At 52.5% G+C, this 17,782-nt stretch overlaps 1 protein-coding gene across 7 annotated transcripts in view; it reads left to right on the forward strand.

Annotated features, from left to right (window-relative positions):
• JPT2 (Jupiter microtubule associated homolog 2) overlaps window positions 1-17,136 on the forward strand; it is a 17,814-nt gene extending 678 nt beyond the window's left edge. For 2 of the 7 annotated variants that reach the window (XM_049637245.1, XM_049637248.1), the window contains exons 2-6: window positions 5,737-5,885; window positions 10,753-10,895; window positions 13,456-13,504; window positions 14,436-14,547; window positions 15,392-17,136. In XM_049637245.1, the coding sequence (XP_049493202.1) occupies window positions 5,737-5,885; window positions 10,753-10,895; window positions 13,456-13,504; window positions 14,436-14,547; window positions 15,392-15,479 (541 nt within the window). In that variant the 3' untranslated portion in view covers window positions 15,480-17,136. Of the gene's footprint in view, window positions 1-5,736; window positions 5,886-10,752; window positions 10,896-13,455; window positions 13,505-14,435; window positions 15,000-15,391 lie in introns of those variants that run through there. The other 5 variants (XR_007459253.1, XR_007459254.1, XR_007459255.1 and 2 more) reach the window with 5 other exon arrangements.
• Window positions 17,137-17,782: the final 646 nt, after the last annotated feature.

Consider the following 17,782-nt stretch of genomic DNA (forward strand, 5'->3'; position numbering starts at 1 on the left):
CTGCCCTCCCCTGGTCCCGTAGCCCCCTCGGGCGGGGCCCCGCCCTCCCCTGGTCCCGCAGCCCCGTGGGGCCAGGCGCTGCCCTCCCCTGGTCCCATAGCCCTGTGAGTCCGGGAGCTGCCCTCCCCTGGTCCCGCAGCCCCATGGGGCTGGGCGCTGCCCTCCCTTGGTCCCATAGCCCTGTGAGGCCGGGCGCTGCCCTCCCCTAATCCCGCAGCCCCGTGGGGCCAGACCCTGCCCTCCCCTGGTCCCATAGCCCTGTGAGGCTGGGTGCTGCCCTCCCCTGATCCTGCAGCCCCTGCCCTTTCCTAATCCCACAGACCCATGTGGTGGGGCCTTGCTCTCCCCTGGTCCCACAGTCTTGTGGGGCCAGCCCCTGTCCTCTAATCCAGCAGACCCATGTGGCAGGGTCCTGCCCTCCCCTGATCCTGCAGCCCCGTGGGGCCAACCCCTGTGCCTTCCCCTAATCCCACAGACCCATGTGGTGGGGCCCTGTCCTCCCCTGATCTTGCAGCCCCTGCCCTTTCCTAATCCCGCAGACCCATGTGGTGGGGCCCTGCCCTCCCCTGGTCCTGCAGCCTTGTGGGGCCAGCCCCTGTCCTCCCCTAATCCAGCAGACCCGTGTGGTGGGGTCCTGCCCTCCCCTGATCCTGCAGCTCTGTGGGGCCAACCCCTGTGCCTTCCCGTAATCCCGCAGACCCATGTGGCGGGGTCCTGCCTTTCCCTGGTCCTGCTGCCCTCCCCTGATCCCACAGCCCCGTGGGGCCAACCCCTGTGCCTTCCCCTAATCCCGCAGACCCATGTGGCGGGATTCTGCCCTCCCCTGGTCCCGCAGCCCCGTTGGGCCAGGCGCTGCCCTCCCCTGATCCCAGGGCCTTGTGGGGCCAGGCGCTGCCCTCCCCTCAGGCGCTGCCCTCCCCTGATCCCAGGGCCTTGTGGGGCCAGGCGCTGCCCTCCCCTGATTCCGGGGCCTTGTGGGACCAGGCGCTGCCCTCCCCTAACCCTATAGCTTGGGAGCCAGGCAGTGTCTTCCCTGCCTTGCTGACGGAGAACCAGGCTTACTGCAAGTGGTAGAAGCAAATGACCAATTGTTGGGTTTCTGCCTGGGCTTCAACATTCAGGAACACATGGCAAGCTTTCTTTTTTAACTTGTAAACGCTGTGTGGGTATTAGAAGTCACATAGATTACAGTTGCCAGAGCTAGGGAGAAGGCCTGTCTTGGCACTGGAGCAGCCAGCTTGTACTGTAGAGTCGTGGGGGGGGGGGGGGGGTTGTAGATGCCGACAAGTTCCCATTACCGTGAGCCTCTTCTGTGCCCCAGCCTTGACCTAAAAGTAGAAGGGAATATGTGTGTGTAGCAGCTGTTGAGATCGATACAGTATAAATACTCCTTCAAAGAACCGCTTTGATTTGCTGAAACCCTGTACATCCCGGGGCAGTTAGGGCAGTCGTCACTTCTACACCTGACCAGGTAATTAGCTATCAATCCAGTCACATACGTCTAGATATGTACTGGCGGGGGCCAGAGGTTCATCCCGCAGTGCCCAGAATGCACCCATATTCTGGTGCTCAGGAACCACTGGGGAGCATCACTTGTGCCCGCTGGGTGGAGGCCCCTTCTAGCACTTTCTCATTTATGTCCTTGGGTCTGTCCCCTGTCATGCACGTGGCCTGGCACTGGATGCCCGATAAACGTTGGCGTTAACGAATAAACACCCTAACGCTGATGTCCTATGGACTTCTCGAGCTGCAGAGCCTCTGCTCTAAAGTATCAGTTCACGCTTCCTTTGGAGAGGGTATTATGGACAGGAGACAATTTCTTGGAGAACGTTGAAGAAGGAAAAGCAGTCTTCTTGGTTGAATGATTCAATGTGATTGGAAGCTGCTGCTGGGATCGGTCACAAGCTTTGGGTTTCCGCAGCCGTGTTAAAGGGATTGATCAGCCGGATGGGCCTTGTAAGGCTCACGTTTCTTTGGCTGTTGAGGGAGGGAGTCAAGTGGTGGCTGCAAGACCACCTGGCCGGGATTTCCTCTTTGAAGAGCCTACATCTTCTCTCTTGCCAAGGGGTTATCTTGTGTTAAAGAGATTTTGAGCCGTACAGGCGTCACACTCCAGCCAGCATTAGTCTGAGGTCATCCACCTAAGGCTGTAAACTGTGCGTTTGTAAAGTCTTGTTACCGCTTCTCTCCAAGTCTGAGCAGTGCCCAGAAAGCTTTTCTGAAACCCGGACACGAGCTCTCGGAGGGAGGGTCAGGGGCACGGGTACCTGCCTCTGCTGGTACCGCCGTCCCCTTGAGCTTTATCTGTGGCTTTTCTTTGTCACGTGCCCTCTCGCTCCTCTTGTGTACTTGAATGCTTTTATTGGAATATATTGAGGGGTAAGACGAGAGAAAAAGGTCATTGGATCGTGCCCCTCCTTTAGGAGTTTTGAACTCACCAGTATTCCCATCTGCCTCCCTGCAATTAGTGTCCTAGCGATAACTGCACTTGGTAGCAAGCCTCCTGGAGGCCACTCGGAGCCTTTGCCATGGGTTCTGTTTTTATCAGAATAGCCTCTTTCACTCTCAGTCCCCTTATTTGAGATCCTGTTGGGCAGCCTGTGCGGTCTGCAGATCTGCTCCAAGGGTGGGAAGCCCTAGTGCCCATGCCTTGTGATGAAGATGTCACCACCCAGGTAGCTTGGTCAGTAGGCACAGCGATCTCTTGACTGCAGCATTCTGGGCTTCCTGTGCTCCCTTTGTTTTCAAAGTAAAGTAAAATTCAGGAAAGTATATAGCATAATGTAGTAAACACTATATTTCCACCACCCCAAATTAATATTTGGTCACTTCCAGTAACTCTGGCTTCCCTCCTTTGCCCCCGGGAGTACCCCTCCCACACAGAGATCACAGACTCAATTTGGGCCTTGCTTCCCCCACAGAGATCTTAAGTTCCAGTAAGACCCAGCGCTCAGTGGCATCACTGATTGGAACAGTAGAGCCCCCGCGCACGGCGCTGGCTTTCCCCACAAACAAAGCTGCTCCAGGCTCAGGACTTGCTCTTGCCATCTTTCCGTGCACAGGGTATGGTGCACGTGCCCAGGGACAGGCACTTGGGCCCCCGGATGAGCGAAGCAAGGGTGCAGGGCACAGGGGACCGGGAGATTACAAGGTTGTGGAGAGAGTCCTAAAGAGCTCTGAATCAGAAGGAATCCGCTTCAGATTAGAGCAGGACCTGGGAGGTTGAAGGAAGAGCCATGTTTCAAGTAAACTCGTAAAATAGGAATTTGAACTCAGAAGGAGGCTTGATGATAAAGTCAGTTCAGTTCTGAAGATTGCAGATCCCCATCCCATTTGTCAGCGAGATGGTTGTAGAGACCCGAGAATGTCTGGCCTGCTGTAGCCAGCCAGGAGTATGAGACTGGGCCGTGTGATCTATAAATGGTGTAGAAGTCAGATGGCCTTAGTATGGTCGCCAACAAAGTAGGTGACCTGAGGTCTTATTAAGACTTTTTTTTTTTTTTTTTTTTTTTTTTTTTTAGTTTATTTTGAGAGAGCACAGGTGCAAGGGGTGTGGGCACAAGAGGGGGAGAGGTGGAGACAGAGGGAATCCCAAGCAGGTTCTGCCCTGTCACTGCAGAACCTGACCTTATTAAGACCTTTCTGGGGTGCTTGGGTAGCTCAGTTGGTTAAGCATCCAACTTCGGCTCAGGTCATGATCTCACAGTTGGTGGGTTCAAGCCCTGCATCAGTCTCTGTGCTGACAGCTCGGGGCCTGGAGCCTGCTTCAGATTCTGTGTCTCCTTCTCTCTCTGCTATTCCCCCACTCATGCTCTATCTTGCTCTGTCTCTCAAAAATAAATAAATGTTAGGAAAAAAATTTGTTTTTTAATTTCCTAATTTAAATCTGGTTACTGGTTTTCTTTTTTTCTTTTTTTTTTTCTCTCAAATGAAAGTAATTTTTTTTCCTTCACCAAATCGTTAAGGAAATACTGCTGAGTAGGTATCCACCTTCCCCACCCTCCCAGGCAGCCAGGGATTCGGCACCAGCACCGTGTGGAAGGCCTGCTGGTGTGTGGTATAGCAAGGCTTGCCCGTGGAGTGTGTCTGGGTCCCAGCTGGCACGTCATCTGCCCTGTATAAAGCAGAGGGGTACTTTTCTGCAGTCGTGCTTTACAGCCAGAGAGAGTCTGAGAACTCCCTTCGCTTTATGGTCCATGGTCAGCTCCCTTTCTAGCTCTGTATTTTTTTTTTAATTTTTTTAATGTTTATTTATTTTAGAGACAGGGTGCGAGTGGAGGAGGGGCGGAGAGAGAGGGAGACACAGCCATCAGCACAGAGCCCGACGTGGGGCTTGAACCCACAAACCGCAAGATCATGACCTGAGCCAGTCAGATGCTTAACCGACTGGCACCCCTCCCTTTCTAGCTCTTTTAAGGAAACAAAAAGCATTTTTAAATGTCTTTTTTTTTTTTTTTTTTTTTTTTTTTTTTGGTGACCTAAGTCATGCGCAGTGCCTGCAAAGCCTCATGCGTTTCACGTGGTTTCGAGCTCTGAGTTTCCTTCATTTTCCCCCTGTCTGCAGCATGGTCCGGTTGCCCAGGACTAGTGAAGGCACACGGGCCACTCCCCGGTTTCAAAGTCCGTTTCAATAGTGCCTTCTCACCTTTAAAATGCATTTTTAAGACCTTTGTACGTGTTCTGCAAAGATGCACACGAACTCGGCGCGCCACTGCTCTACTGACGTGGTTTGAAGCTCTGGGGGAGTCCAGGCGGAGCTTTGTGAAAGTTGCTTAACCCTTCAGTTACCGCAATACAAAGTGACTCGAGGTCCCGGTCTTCCCCTTCATAAATGTTTCCTGAAAGCCTCCAAATGATGCAGGCTGTTTTCTCACCGGTGGAGACTCGGGGTAGATGCTGCGGGCGGTGCCCGAGTGGTCACGTGGTGCCTGTGTGCTGAGGTGAAGCCAGCAGTTGTGCTGGCGGGTGTGTCCTCCGGTCTCTCTGATCGGCCTCCTATTGGTTTTACCGGACTTCAGGACCCGAGATGATGACTCCAGTGTGGACTGCGCAGATCAGTCCTGACCCTCATTTCTTCTGGAGGCCTTTAACAGAGGCCGGAGGCTGTAGTCTGCACTCTAGACCCAGACTGCTTGGGCCTGCCTTCTGGTTCTGCTCCTTCCCACACGACCTTTCTTGTGGCTTTTCTCTGTCTCTGATGCACCGTCTGTGAAAATACTGCCTGCCTTAGAGGGTTGTTGCGTGCGCTCCTTGGAACGGTTGACGGAAATAGTAAGTACTTAACAAATGTCAGCTACGATATTAAACACTACTGAATGCGTTTGTGGCATTAAATTTTTAACTTTTTTAATTTAATTCTTTAAGGAATTTCTACAATCTCTACACCCCACATGGGGCTTGAACTAACGACCCTAAGAGCAAGAGTCACACGCTCCACCGACTGAGCCAGCCAGGCGCCCTGATTGTGTTTGTAGTATTGTGTGCTCTTGTGTGCTCATTAAAATTAGCATTAGACTCTACTGAATGTGGCTGTCACTTTGTGTTAGGGAAATTAATTTTACTTACCACAGGGTCACAATCATTTGCAAGTGTACCATTTCTAGAGGGGCTAGTGTTAAATAATTGTAATTTTTCCTTAGACATCAGGAGGTGTATCTGGCCTGTGTGGTTACGCCGTACTGCCTGAATGGTATTGTCCAGGGCCATCAGTGACTCACACTCCCTCTGTGCTTGTAGGGCCATGAAGCCCCCGGGAGGAGAGGCCAGCAATCTCTTTGGAAGTCCAGAAGAAGCTGCTCCTTCAAGCAGGCCCAATAGGATGGCGTCTAATATTTTTGGACCAACTGAAGAGCCTCAGAACATACCTAAGAGGACCAATCCCCCAGGTAGGGCCTTTGTGAGCCATTAATCCTTCTGCCTCTGTCTGTTCTGTTCTATGCTGCTCTTTTGATAACATTTTTTATTTCTTTGTGCTGACCCCCCCCTTTTTTTAAAAATGTTTTTAATGTTTGTTTATTTTTGAAGGAGAGAGAGAGACAGAGTGTGAGTGGGGGAGAGGCAGAGAGAGAGGGAGACACAGAATCCGAAGCAGGCTCTGGGCTCTGAGCTGTCAGCATAGAGCCCGATGTGGGGCTCTAACCCACGAACCGTGGGATCATGACCTGAGCCAAAGTCAGATGCTTAACCGACTGGGCCCCCCGGGCCCCCTGGAATGTATGGACAGATTTATCCTGACTTCTGCTTTTTGTCTGAAGGTGGCTCAGTCATTCTTGAATCCTCCTTCCTCTGACCACAGACCCTGGCAGAATCCAGGCCCTGAGGATACAGAGGAGACGAAGGGGTTCGGTTCCCACCAAGGGAGGCTCTCCCAGTCGTTTGAAGGGCCCCTTGTGATTTCAGAAATTATGTGCAGGTTACGCATGTAAACATTTTTCTTAGGGAGAACATTTAAAAAATAGATATTTTATGTTTATTTTTGAGGGAGAGAGCATGAGCGCGTGCACAAGTAGGGGAGGGGCAGAGAGAATCCCAAGCAGGCTCTGTGCTGTCCGTGCAAAGCCTGATGTGGGGCTCGAGCTCAGGAACCGTGAGATCGTGACCTGAGCCACCAGGCGCCCCTAGGGAGAGCATTTTAATCCGATTGTCAATGGGATAGAAGCTCTCGAAAGGACGACTCGGTCCATATAACGCTTTACCGTTTGGCCCACCTTCCAGTAGTCACAGTGAGACAGTCTCAGAAAAATGTTTTTGGCCGATAGACTATCCAGTTGAGTGACCACGGTGATAGTTACCTGTATCCTGGGGAGAATAGCATTTGTTCGTCGGTGAGGATCTGAGAGGCCGGACCCAGATGGCAGACGCCGCGGAAGCGAGGCTCGAGAACGGCTCCCTACGCCGCTCCAGCCCTGCTGCAGAATTGGTGTTTCTTTACCAAACCCTAGAGGAACGGCTAGTTCTGTGTTTGGTTGGTGGTTTTCTTATGGCGAGGGAGGGCGGAGGGTTAAAGTTCTGGGTGTAGCAGAAGCAGCAGGAGTTCTTCAAAGTGAGCAACATTCTCCTCGTGTCTGGCGTACAGGTGTGGGCCGGAGCGGTCGGCCCTGCACTTCCTGTGTGTCAGCGATAGCCGTGTAGGTTACCGTATGTGCCTCTTGCACCTACGACTGGCTGCTGGCTCGGCAGGGTGTCTGGGGCTGCCCCTGGGGTGGCGAGTTCCCTGGGAAGTATGGCGGTGCTGCTTTGCACACCCTCCAGTGATTCCCCGGTGGGCAGCCTGGGCCCCTCCTGGCTGGAGAGAGGGAGAGAGAGGGAGAGCAGGAGAGCCTCTGTGTGGTGTGTGGTCCCAAGATGTGGCCACAGCTGCCGGAACTCACTCCCTGGGCTGGCTTCCTGCATGGACCTCGTGGTCCTGTCGTTTGGGGCCTGTTTTCGGTCCTGCCGGGTGCTCTTTGGAAACCATCTGTGTGGAACTCTCAAGGGAAGCCTGGAAGGGAAGCATGCCAGCGTGCCCCGCCCCGCAGACCTAAGCCCCTGCCCACGTGTCCGGGGCGGAGGGTGTGACTTAGCTCGATCAGATCATCGCTGAGGACTCACCGGCGTGGTCGGGCCCAGTGCTCACCGACCCTTCACGCGTGGGCTCTGCTGGCCGCCCGGCTCACATCTCCCACGGCTTGTCCTCCAGTTCTAACAACAGGGACCAGATATTTTTCAGGGATTGTGCTCGGTGCTTTGTCTCTACACCCCTAGGAGGTTGGCGGGGGGGGGGGTGGTCCTTTACAGAGAGGGAAACAGGCTCAGGGGGTTCCCTGCAGCACCTGGACCTCACACCTCACCAGGGGCGGAACTAGCCCTCGGATGGCACTTTTCTGGACTCCAGTGCTCGTGTTCTGAACTTACCACCTGGAAAACCAGTTGTGATAAGTGTCTAGAAATGGAATTGCGGGATCATTTAAAATTGCCCCCCATGTCGGCCACCCCGTGTGCCGCACGTGCTCCCCACCCTGCCGACACCATGTCTGTCTTACGCACTTTGATTCTTCAAAGAGCGCACCTTGACTTTATCTTCCTTCGGTTATGAGCGCATCGAGCACCTTTCCTTCCTCAGAGCTGAATTCATTGCCCAGGTAAATGTCGACCAGCAGACACGCAGGCTGACCCCTCATAAAGGGCAGGAACAGAGCTGTACTGTGTAGGGCTGGACCCACACACAGGAGCAGCACACCGACAATGCCACGTTTGTGGTCTCCACAAAACTCAGGCGTGTGGTGACCTGGGGTGGGGGAGACACGCAGGCTTCTGGGAGCTGGTCGTGCTCTGTACGCTCCGGCCGGCGGTGACCTGGGTGTTGGCTGTGTGGTTATTTGAGACAATTATGTCTTAGGAGACTTTCAGTTACATTTTATAATTAGAAAAAATTTTGGAGGCACCTGGGTGGCTTGGTTGAGCGTCCGGCTTCGGCTCAGGTCCTGATCTAGACGTGCGTGAGTTCGAGCCCTGTGTCGGGCTCTGCGCCGTCAGCGTGAAGCCTGCTTCAGAACCTGCTTCGTATCCTCTGTCTCCCTCTCTCTGCCCCTTTGCCAGTCGTGTGCTCTTAAAAAAATAAAACATTAAAAAAAGGTTTTTTTCCTTAATGATCAGTGTCTTTAGCCAAAAACTTCAACTTGAGTTACTTTTGTTTGTTTTTCTGAGAGGGAGAGCCAGCACATGCGTGCACGTGGGGGGAGGGCAGGGAGAGGGAGACAGAGAATGGATCCTAAGCGAGCTCCACGCCCAGCGCAGAGCCCAAAGCGGGGCTCGTTCTCAGAACCGTGTGTGAGATCGTGACCTGAGCCCAACGCTTAACCGACTGAGCCATTCAGGTGCCCCCAAATTGAGTTACTTTTATGTTCCATTTTGTTTAAAAGCTGGGTGCACATTTTTAAAAGAATAGAATTAAGGCTTTGTAGCACAACCAGAAACAACACAGTATGGGACGACCTTCAGCAGTGCTTTTCTCCACTTTGTGGTGGAGACGCTTTTGCTGACCGTAGCTCAGCAGCATCACTGGGGATCACTGGGGGCTCATCTGCCCGGTCCCGCTCTGCCCCCTCGACTTGCTGCCCCCTCACCAGCCGCCCTAGGTCGGTCCTCTTGTTACGTATCGCCTCCTGACAGTTGACACACAAGGCCAGAGGGTTGGAGCCACTTGTCCAGGCTCGGTTGGCATGTGGCTGTTCAGGAGCTCCCCCCCGCAGTCCAGTGCTGTGCCATGCTGTGCTGGCTTCCCCAGCCCGGTGTGCGGGGCCTGGGAGGGCAAGGTGTGTGGACGCCCCAAGGTGACATGAGCACGTGCCCGCTTCCTGCACAGGCGGCCCCGGGACACTGGCATCCCAGCAGCTGCTCTGGGTCACCATCCACTCTGGCGGTGGAGCCCATCCCCTGGGAGCCCCCGCGCCTGCGTGCTCGTATTTCTCCGTGTCAGCCGTGCGTGTTACTAGAGCCAAGCAGGGACTGCTCGCCACGTGGTTTCTTAAACAGTAGGCAAAGCTCAGCGCTGTGAAAAATGACATGATAAGCAGTCGTGAGTCCTGCACGCCGTCCATCCCGTGTCCTGTGTGCACACGGCCCCCGGGGCGGTGTGGGGGGATGTGGAGTAACCACTTTGTTGATTCAGATACAAGTGAATATACGCTGTACAGAATGTTGTGTGCCTTTTGTCGCTGAGCGGTATATACATCCAGGAGATGTTTTGTTATCGGTACGTAGACAACACAGCAAACGCTCTGGAGCATTTGTTTCCCTGGCATCCTTCTAAGCATGTGATGTCTGAGCTACAGTGAGGCATTGAGCTACAGTGAGGCTGTGAGCAAGGTCCTTTCATTCCGCAGTTGAGGATTTGCGGGCACAGAAAGGCCAAGTAATTTGTGTGTGGTCACCTAGCTAGTTAGTGGAATGCATCTTTTTTCCTCTTGTGAGATTTTAAGGTACATCCTTGGTACATGAGGGCCGTGACTGTGACAGCCCTCCCCCCCAACCCCCCGCCCCTGCATCCCGAGAGGAGCTGGCATCTGTGGAGTGAAGAGACGGCCAGCTGGCATTGTGTGACAGCCATCTCTGCTTCACGGAGGCTTTTGGGCGTTGACTTTGGTGTCTGGCCAGAGTCATCAGCTGTGAAAAGTTAGGCATTAGATGCATATCTTCATTATGGCTCATCAAGTCACTTACCTGTACTGCAAGGCATTACGTGTCTGAAATTTGCTGACACCTGTAGTTGTCACTGGGCGTTCTGGCCAGAATGAGGTCAGAAGAATGACTGATCTGTGTTATTTTCCAGATTACAGGTCTGCCTTGAATATGACATGTCGTTAAATTCATTTATGTCTGTCTGACCTAAAAGTGCAACAGCTATTTGCTTTTAACATAAAGGACTTTTCACGGGTTTAGTGAAGAAGACTGTTCAACAGACAACACACCAAGTTCAAAGTTAAGGAAATTTTAGATGGGAAGTGGTGTTTTATGCCACCTTACCGTCTTGTCTCTAGGGGCCAGCCCGGTTCAGCTTCCAGAAATGAAGGTCCCAGAAGGCCCCCAAAAAAGCAGGTCTGACAGAGGGCTTTAGGGACCCTCATCAACCCGATCACCCCACCCTTGTTGGCCTAAACCAGGGACTGGCATTGGGGTGTCCCTAGGAGGAGAGGTCTCTGAAGTAATGAACGTCGAGGATGGGACCAGATGGATGTTGTGGGTTTGCTCACTGTTGTGTAATTGTTTCTACAGGGGGGAAAGGAAGCGGTATCTTTGACGAATCCACGCCTGTGCAGACGCGACAACGTCTCAACCCACCCGGTGGGAAGACCAGTGATATCTTTGGGTCCCCAGTTGCTGCTACGTCGCCTTCAGCACACCCAAACAAACCCAAGGTATGGGCTACGTCAGGTAGCACACGTGAAAGTAGGAAAAACAAAAAGGCTCTGAGGCAGGTGTGGTGTGTGAGGGGGAGGAGGCAAGGTGGCTGACGTTGGTCTTCCTGAGTCCGGTCGCTAGTCACAGGGTTTCCCGTCTCCCCTGAATCACGGGAGACTACACGCCAGCCTCGTGATGACTGTAGCCTGGGAAGCTGGTCTCGTGTGCCGATGGGCGACCTGGGCGACCGTCCTTCCCTGCAGGTGCTAGTGGTCACCGGGAGCACAGCAGCCCCATTAGATTAAACTTGCTCCGGCGTTTCGAATTCATGGGCTCATAATCATACTTGGAAAAGTCTAATTGTTGGCCGGGAGAGTGCCGGAGGACAGAATGTACCATGTGCCAGCGTTCCCGCGTGAGCCGCACCTCAGGGTGGCTGCTGTGGAGGGAGTTTTCCTTTTACAGGAGTACTCAGCCAAAAATGAGGAAGGAATAACAGAATTCAAATATCACCATTTTGCCAACTTGTAATGAAACTGTGGATCTCGGTGATGAGCATCTGTGGCTGACATCATGTGGGGGATAAGCTTAGGAATCCCCCGGGCTTACACCACAACATCACAAGACGGGACCACCAGAAATTACAGGCTGTTCCTTTTGATAGAACATCACAGACCACCTTTGAATTCTTGTCAAAAAATCGAGGCAGAGTCAGACCGAACTTCACGTTAATTGATACCACAGGGATTCAGGCAGAGTAATGCAAAATAGAGGGCTCTACATAGCAGTCACAGGAGACCAGTCAGTAATCCCGACGGTTAAAAAGAAATTGAACATTACACTTCTGGGGCACCTGGGTGGCTCAGCGGGTTGAGCATCCAACTCTTGATTCCGGTTCACGTCATGATCTCATGGTTCCGGAGTTCAAGCCCCGCGTCGGGCGCCTCGCTGACAGTGTGGATCCCGCTTGGGATTCTCTCTCACTCCCTCTCTCTCTGTGCCCCTCCCCCAAATAAATAAATAAACGTTAAAAAAATTTTAAAAGAATACAATTCCTGTCAAAGTCCCAACCACCTTGTTTGGTTTGGTTTTACTTTTTGTTTGTAAAAAAGGGAAAGACCCATCCTAAAATTCATAGGGAATCTCAAGGAACGCCGAGTAGCCGGACAGCGTGACAAAGAACAAAGTTGGATGGCTCTCACTTCCCAGTCTCAGAACTCAGTACAAAGTTCCATTCGTCCAAACAGTGTGGTGCTGGCCTAAGGACATAGAGACCGTGGAGTAGCACGGAGAGCTGAGAAATAGACCCTCACATGCGGGTTTAATTGGTACTTGCACAAGGACGCCTGGATCATTTCGATGGGGGAGGACAGTCACTTCTGCCAGGACAACTGGATACGCGCGTGCCAGAGAGTGGAGGCGGACTCCTAGCTTGCACTGTGTATAGATATGAACTAAAAATGGATCAAAGATCGAAATTTAAGGGTTAAAGCAGTAAGATTCTTAGAAGAAAACATAGGGACAGTTCTTCACAATCTTTTTGTGCTTTGTTTTGTTGTGTTTGTTAAGATTTCATTTTAAAATAATGTGCACCCAACGTGCGGCTCGAATTCATGACCATGACCCCCAAGAGCTCTTCTGACGGAGCTGGCCGGGTGCCTGATCGGTCTTTGCGTGGTTTTGGCAGTGGTTTCATAAACGTGACACTAAACACTGGGAACAAAATTTTAAGTAAGTATATTGGATTTCATTAAAATTGAAAACTTTAGGGGCGCCTGGCTGGCTCCGTCAGTAGGAGTGTGTGACTCTTGATCTCAGGGTCATGAGTTCAAGCCCCACGTTGGATGTAGAGATTACTTAAAAATCTTTAAAAGAAACTTTTTAGACTTAAGTGCATCAAAAGACACTGTTAGGAGAATGAAAAGACAACCCATAGAGCAGGAGAGATCGTTTGCATTGCAAATCCTATCATCGGATAGCAGTTTATTCTTGGGAATACATAAAGAACTTCCGAAACTCAGCAACAGAAAGACAGTCTGATTCAAAAATGGGCAAAGGACTTGACTGGACATTTCCCCCAAAGAAGATCTACAAGTAAGCACATAAAAACATGCTCAGCAGGGGCGCCCTGGGGGCCCAGTCGGTTAAGCGTCCGACTCTTCATTTTGGCTCAGGTCAGGATCTCACAGTTTGTGATATGAAGGCCCACGTTAGGCTCTATGCTAGTGCAGAGCCTGCTTGGGATTCTCTCTCTACCCCTCTCTCCTGCCCCTTCCCTGCTTGCGCTCACATGCGCATGTGGTCTCTCTCAGAATAAATTAGAGGGGAAAAAAGGCGCTCAACATCGCAGTTGGAAGTGTGGCTGAGCCCCAGACGGCAGAGAGCTCACGTCTCTGTCGCTGCAGTACGTTACCTGGGGGTTTGTGTCACCGTCCGTGGGTAAAATTCTCCACAGTGAAAACATTTTTAAAAGTTAAAAGTAAATAAACCCGTCTGTGCTCCGATTTTTATCATACATTTGAAGGTGGGTAAAATGTTTCTGAATCATGTGTTGACCTGCGTTTTGCCTTGTTGCAGGACCACGTGTTCTTGTGCGAAGGAGAAGACCCAAAGTCGGCCCCTAAAGGTGAGCTGCTGTTTTCTGTCCCTCCCCTGAGTGTGCTTGCTCTGGGAGAGTTGCTGGTGTGTCCCCAGGGGATGAGGGAATATTCCATGTCCCTTCCGGCCTGCTGACAAAAACAGGCAAGGTCGTGTTTGTTGCTGAGAGGATGTGTAGTATTTGAAGAAAGCCAGGGACGTGGGCTCAGTTGGGTGGGTGAAAACTTCCCAGTGGGCCGCCATGGGCCTTTCTTCACTTCTTGTCATTGGTGGTCAGCCTACGTCTAAGACTGGGGGTCCCCTTCTAGAAGCTGATGTCATGTAGTGAAGGGCAGGGATCTGAAGCCTTGAATGGACGTATGACCGAGGGTAGCGCAGGCAGCACTGATGCAGAAGAGAAGCGCACGGGGGGCAGCAAGACCGGTGGAGTGGGAAGGGCGGGGGGGGGGGGGGGACCGTGAGGCCTGTGTGTGGCAGGGAGAGCTGCCCCGCTGGCACGTGCGTGCCAGCCTGTGCCTCGCCCTCCCAGCTGGCTGTGCTGAGAGTCACCACTCCCCCGATGGGGAACCAAGATAAACGGGAGTCCCTTCATCTAGAAAGGCTGAGTGACTGTCCACAAGCCTTGCCTCACCTTGCTGGATCCCTCTCTTCCTCGTCATGCTCAAGTTGAGAAAGTTTGTTATTTGTTCTTGACGTGGAAGAAAGGGGAATGGGGTCCAAAAAGCAGTGTAAAGGAATAATTAACTTAAGGAATTTTCCAAAGAGTTTATGGTATGAAGCCCTGGTTCAAGAATGCCCTCTGCTAATCGGTATGTGTTCTTGGGACAAGACGGAAGCCTTGCTCTGTGCTCGTTATGGTGTGCCCTTGGCGGCTGGTCTGTGCCAGCCTTTATGTGGAGCTCGCCTGTCTGGTTGCTGGGCCGCCTCTAACGGGATGGCATGCTGACTTTGTCCCACAGCCGCAGCCAGCACCTCGCCAGGAGAAGAGCTGGGGCAGAAGGGCGGCCCTGGAGACGCAGGCCGCACCCAGCAGCCCATGCCCGTGCCCACAGCTGACAGCCACGAGCCCAGGTTGGGCCCCCGCCCTCGTTCTCACAACAAAGTCCTGAACCCGCCTGGAGGCAAATCCAGTATCTCCTTCTACTGAGAGGGGCTGCCGCTTCCCCTGTAGCCAGACAAAACACCGGAGAGATAGGATTTCAAATACTGTAGTCTTGTAGCCCACAGGAGCCGGGTGGGGAGAGGGTCTGTTGTGTATCTGAAGCCGCAGCTCGGGCACGTGGCCATCCCAGAGCCGTGGAGGACCTCGCCTTCCAGACTGCCAGGAGACCTGTCTTGGTGGGTAGAAGACGGGACTCGCTTGTAACTGCAGACGTGATGGGGCTCTGCGAGGGGCGCGGGGGCCAGTGGGGCCGGGCCACGGTGAGTCCTGGTGGCATGGGGTTGCCCTCGGCCTTGCCGCACTGGCACTCTGCTGGCCGGCCAGGGGTCCAGAAATCACTAACACGGCAGCAGAGTTTAAATTTAAAGCCTTGGCAAGAAAATCAAAAACAACACGTGTGTTGCCGTGGGATACAGGAGCAAGGTGTTGGCCAGAACACTACGGGCGGGGACTGGTGGGGGTGGGGTCTTTGGGTGGCTGGCCCCTCAGATCCTCACCCCGTTGACCGCAGGACGGTTCCCGTGCCTGCCGCCGTGGCCCCCCGGTGCCTCCTTTGCCATCAGCCCCAACGTGTGGCTCCGCACATTTCCTGACACGTCAGTTGCTTGTGTTCGGCAGCTGTCAGCAGAAACCAAAAAGTCGTTCTCAGTCTCACGCCTTGTGGCAGCATTTTGAGGTGCTCCGTGTCTGCCATCCAGACGCTTGGCCATGCGCAGGCTGGTTTCACTGTGATTTGTCCCCTCTTTTCCTCAGCGGCCTCCATGCTAGGTCCGTGCCCATCACCAGCCAGGCGGACAGACCCCTTCTCAAGTCAGATCTTCCTGTTGGCCAGCCCCCCTGACTCCTGCAGCTTTAAAACTGTCCACATGCATCCAGACAGCGGGTTACTTAAATCCTTCCTACATCTTTAGTCCTGTTGACGGTGGGAGGAAGCAGTGCTCCTGAACCTTGGGTTCTTAGGTTTGAATCTTTAATAATATCTAAAGAGCTATTATAGAATCCCAGCTTTACATAAGTGACTGTGGACGCTGATCTGTTTCTGACACCTTTCTAGGAAAAAGTCACTTGCTCAGGTAGAGTAAAGAGGAAGCAAAGTTTGCTTAGCTGCTCTTCATAAAGCTTTGCAGAACCTCCGGACCATGTTCAGTTTCCAGAGGAAACCTGGAGACCTTGGGCCAGAAGATGAAATGGTTCGATAGCGAAGTCTCAACTGGCCAATTCCGTGCTACTCGCCAGCTGAGGTAACGGGCTGGCCAGAGTCCTGCCGCTCTGATCTGTCGGGCGAAGGCTTCTCCCGCCTGCCCCTACAGGGCTACGTTCTCTGTTCTTATGCTCACTCACATTGGACCAACGGCTCACAGGGGACGGGGTTTGGGTGGGGGTACCTGTCAGTACGAGTGCCTACGAAGCCAGTGCCGTGTGCTAAAAACACCTGCATCCTTATCACAGTGTAGAAAAGCAACAACGCTGGGTTCAGTCACCCCCACCGTGGCCTAGACACCGAAGTGCCTGCGGGAGCCACCTGCCAGCTCCACTCTTACACCTGGTGCACGTGGCTTTGTCAACCAAAGACCGTTTTCCCCCTTTCAACTGCCCTGTGCTCTCTGGAGCCAAGAAACTCATTCCACGCAACTCTTCCTGTCTCGTGCAAGTACTTCCTGTTTCCACCTTTCAGATGGCCATTTATAGGAAAGTTGGTTGGAACTCAGAGCCTCTTCCCCCCCCCCCCCCCCCATTAAAAAATGTCATAAATGGTGGTTAGGGCTTAAGCCCAAACACACGTTAACGTGCTTAACGCAGTGTTCTCGTGGTAGGAGTGAAGTACCATTTATGACTCTGTCTTGTGGTTTTCAGTGTGCAAGAAACTGATTTGTGAATTCCAAATTGGATTGCCAGGAACCCTGATACCGTAGTGCTGGCCCCTGTGGCTTCACCCCTGCCCTCGCTGCCCACCCAGTGAGAGGAAGCAAGGAGGAGCTCTCTACTTCTGTCCACCGGCAGGGATCTCAGGCACAGATGGGGGGGTAGAGGTGGGAATGGAGGGAAACCAGAACTGTAGCCAGAGCCTCTGTGCAGTGGAGACAGACGTGCTGCCTTTGATCTCCATCCTTCCCTCCCTGGGGCCGCAGAAACAAGTTTAGGGTGCCTGGTGGTCTAGTCACTGGGAGGAGCAGGAGAGGCCTTTCTGCTCCTGTGAGCCAGTGGGGTGGCCATTCCTATGTGGAAAATGCTCTGTAACTGGGGACTGCCTGTATTTGGAAGATTCATTAACTCAGCATCCTGTTTTCAATCTCTAAGCTGCATTGAGAAGTTATGTCTGTATTTTTATTAAGCCTTAAAATTTTTTTAATGTGCATTTGGTGCCAACTTTTTTCTAGAGCTGTATCAAAAACGAGAAGTCTGTACTCACAGCACAATGTAGTTTTGATAGGGGCATCTTGTTACAAAGCAGGACTGGGTATACACGTTGAATTAAACTTCGCAATCACGTACTCGAAGTCTGGGTCAGTCTTTTGTGTGCATGTTCACATGTGCTTCTCAGCATCCGTTTCCCGAAGTGCCTGGACCCTGCTCCTTCCCTCACAGGTGTTCTTTGCTGAAGGGGTTTGCCTTCACCCCCTCCCCGCCCCACCCCTGCACCATTTAGCCAGAGGATGCCCAGTTAATCTTCTCAGAGGTTATGGATTTACAGGGGTTGTTTTATTATTTTAAAAAATTGTTCTAAGGTTTATTTTTGAGAAAAGGAGACAGAGCATGAGTGGGGGAGAGGCAGAGAGAGAGGGAGACACAGAATCTGAAGAAGGCCCCAGGCTCCAAGCTGTCAGCACAGAGCCCAACACAGGGCTCGAACCCACAAACTGCAACATCATGACCTGAACTGAAGTGAGACACTTAACCACCACCCAGGGGCCCCATGGGTTTACAGTTTTAAATTTGGAAACCAAAGACCTAACTGAATAGAATGAACAGGAATTTGCCAGTGTTCTTTTGGGTTTCTGTAGATAAGTTAAAGGTAATCATTTTTTTTTCCTCCTAACCACTTGTTTTCCTAAAGAAATGACAGCATTGAACTTGCCTCTTGAGTGGGCTTTCCAACTCCAGTAACAAGCTTGGTAATAAGTAGATGTGGTGCTGAGCTTTTAG

The sequence above is a fragment of the Panthera uncia genome, chromosome E1 (genome assembly GCF_023721935.1).
Source record: "Panthera uncia isolate 11264 chromosome E1, Puncia_PCG_1.0, whole genome shotgun sequence".
Lineage (NCBI taxonomy): Eukaryota > Metazoa > Chordata > Mammalia > Carnivora > Felidae > Panthera > Panthera uncia.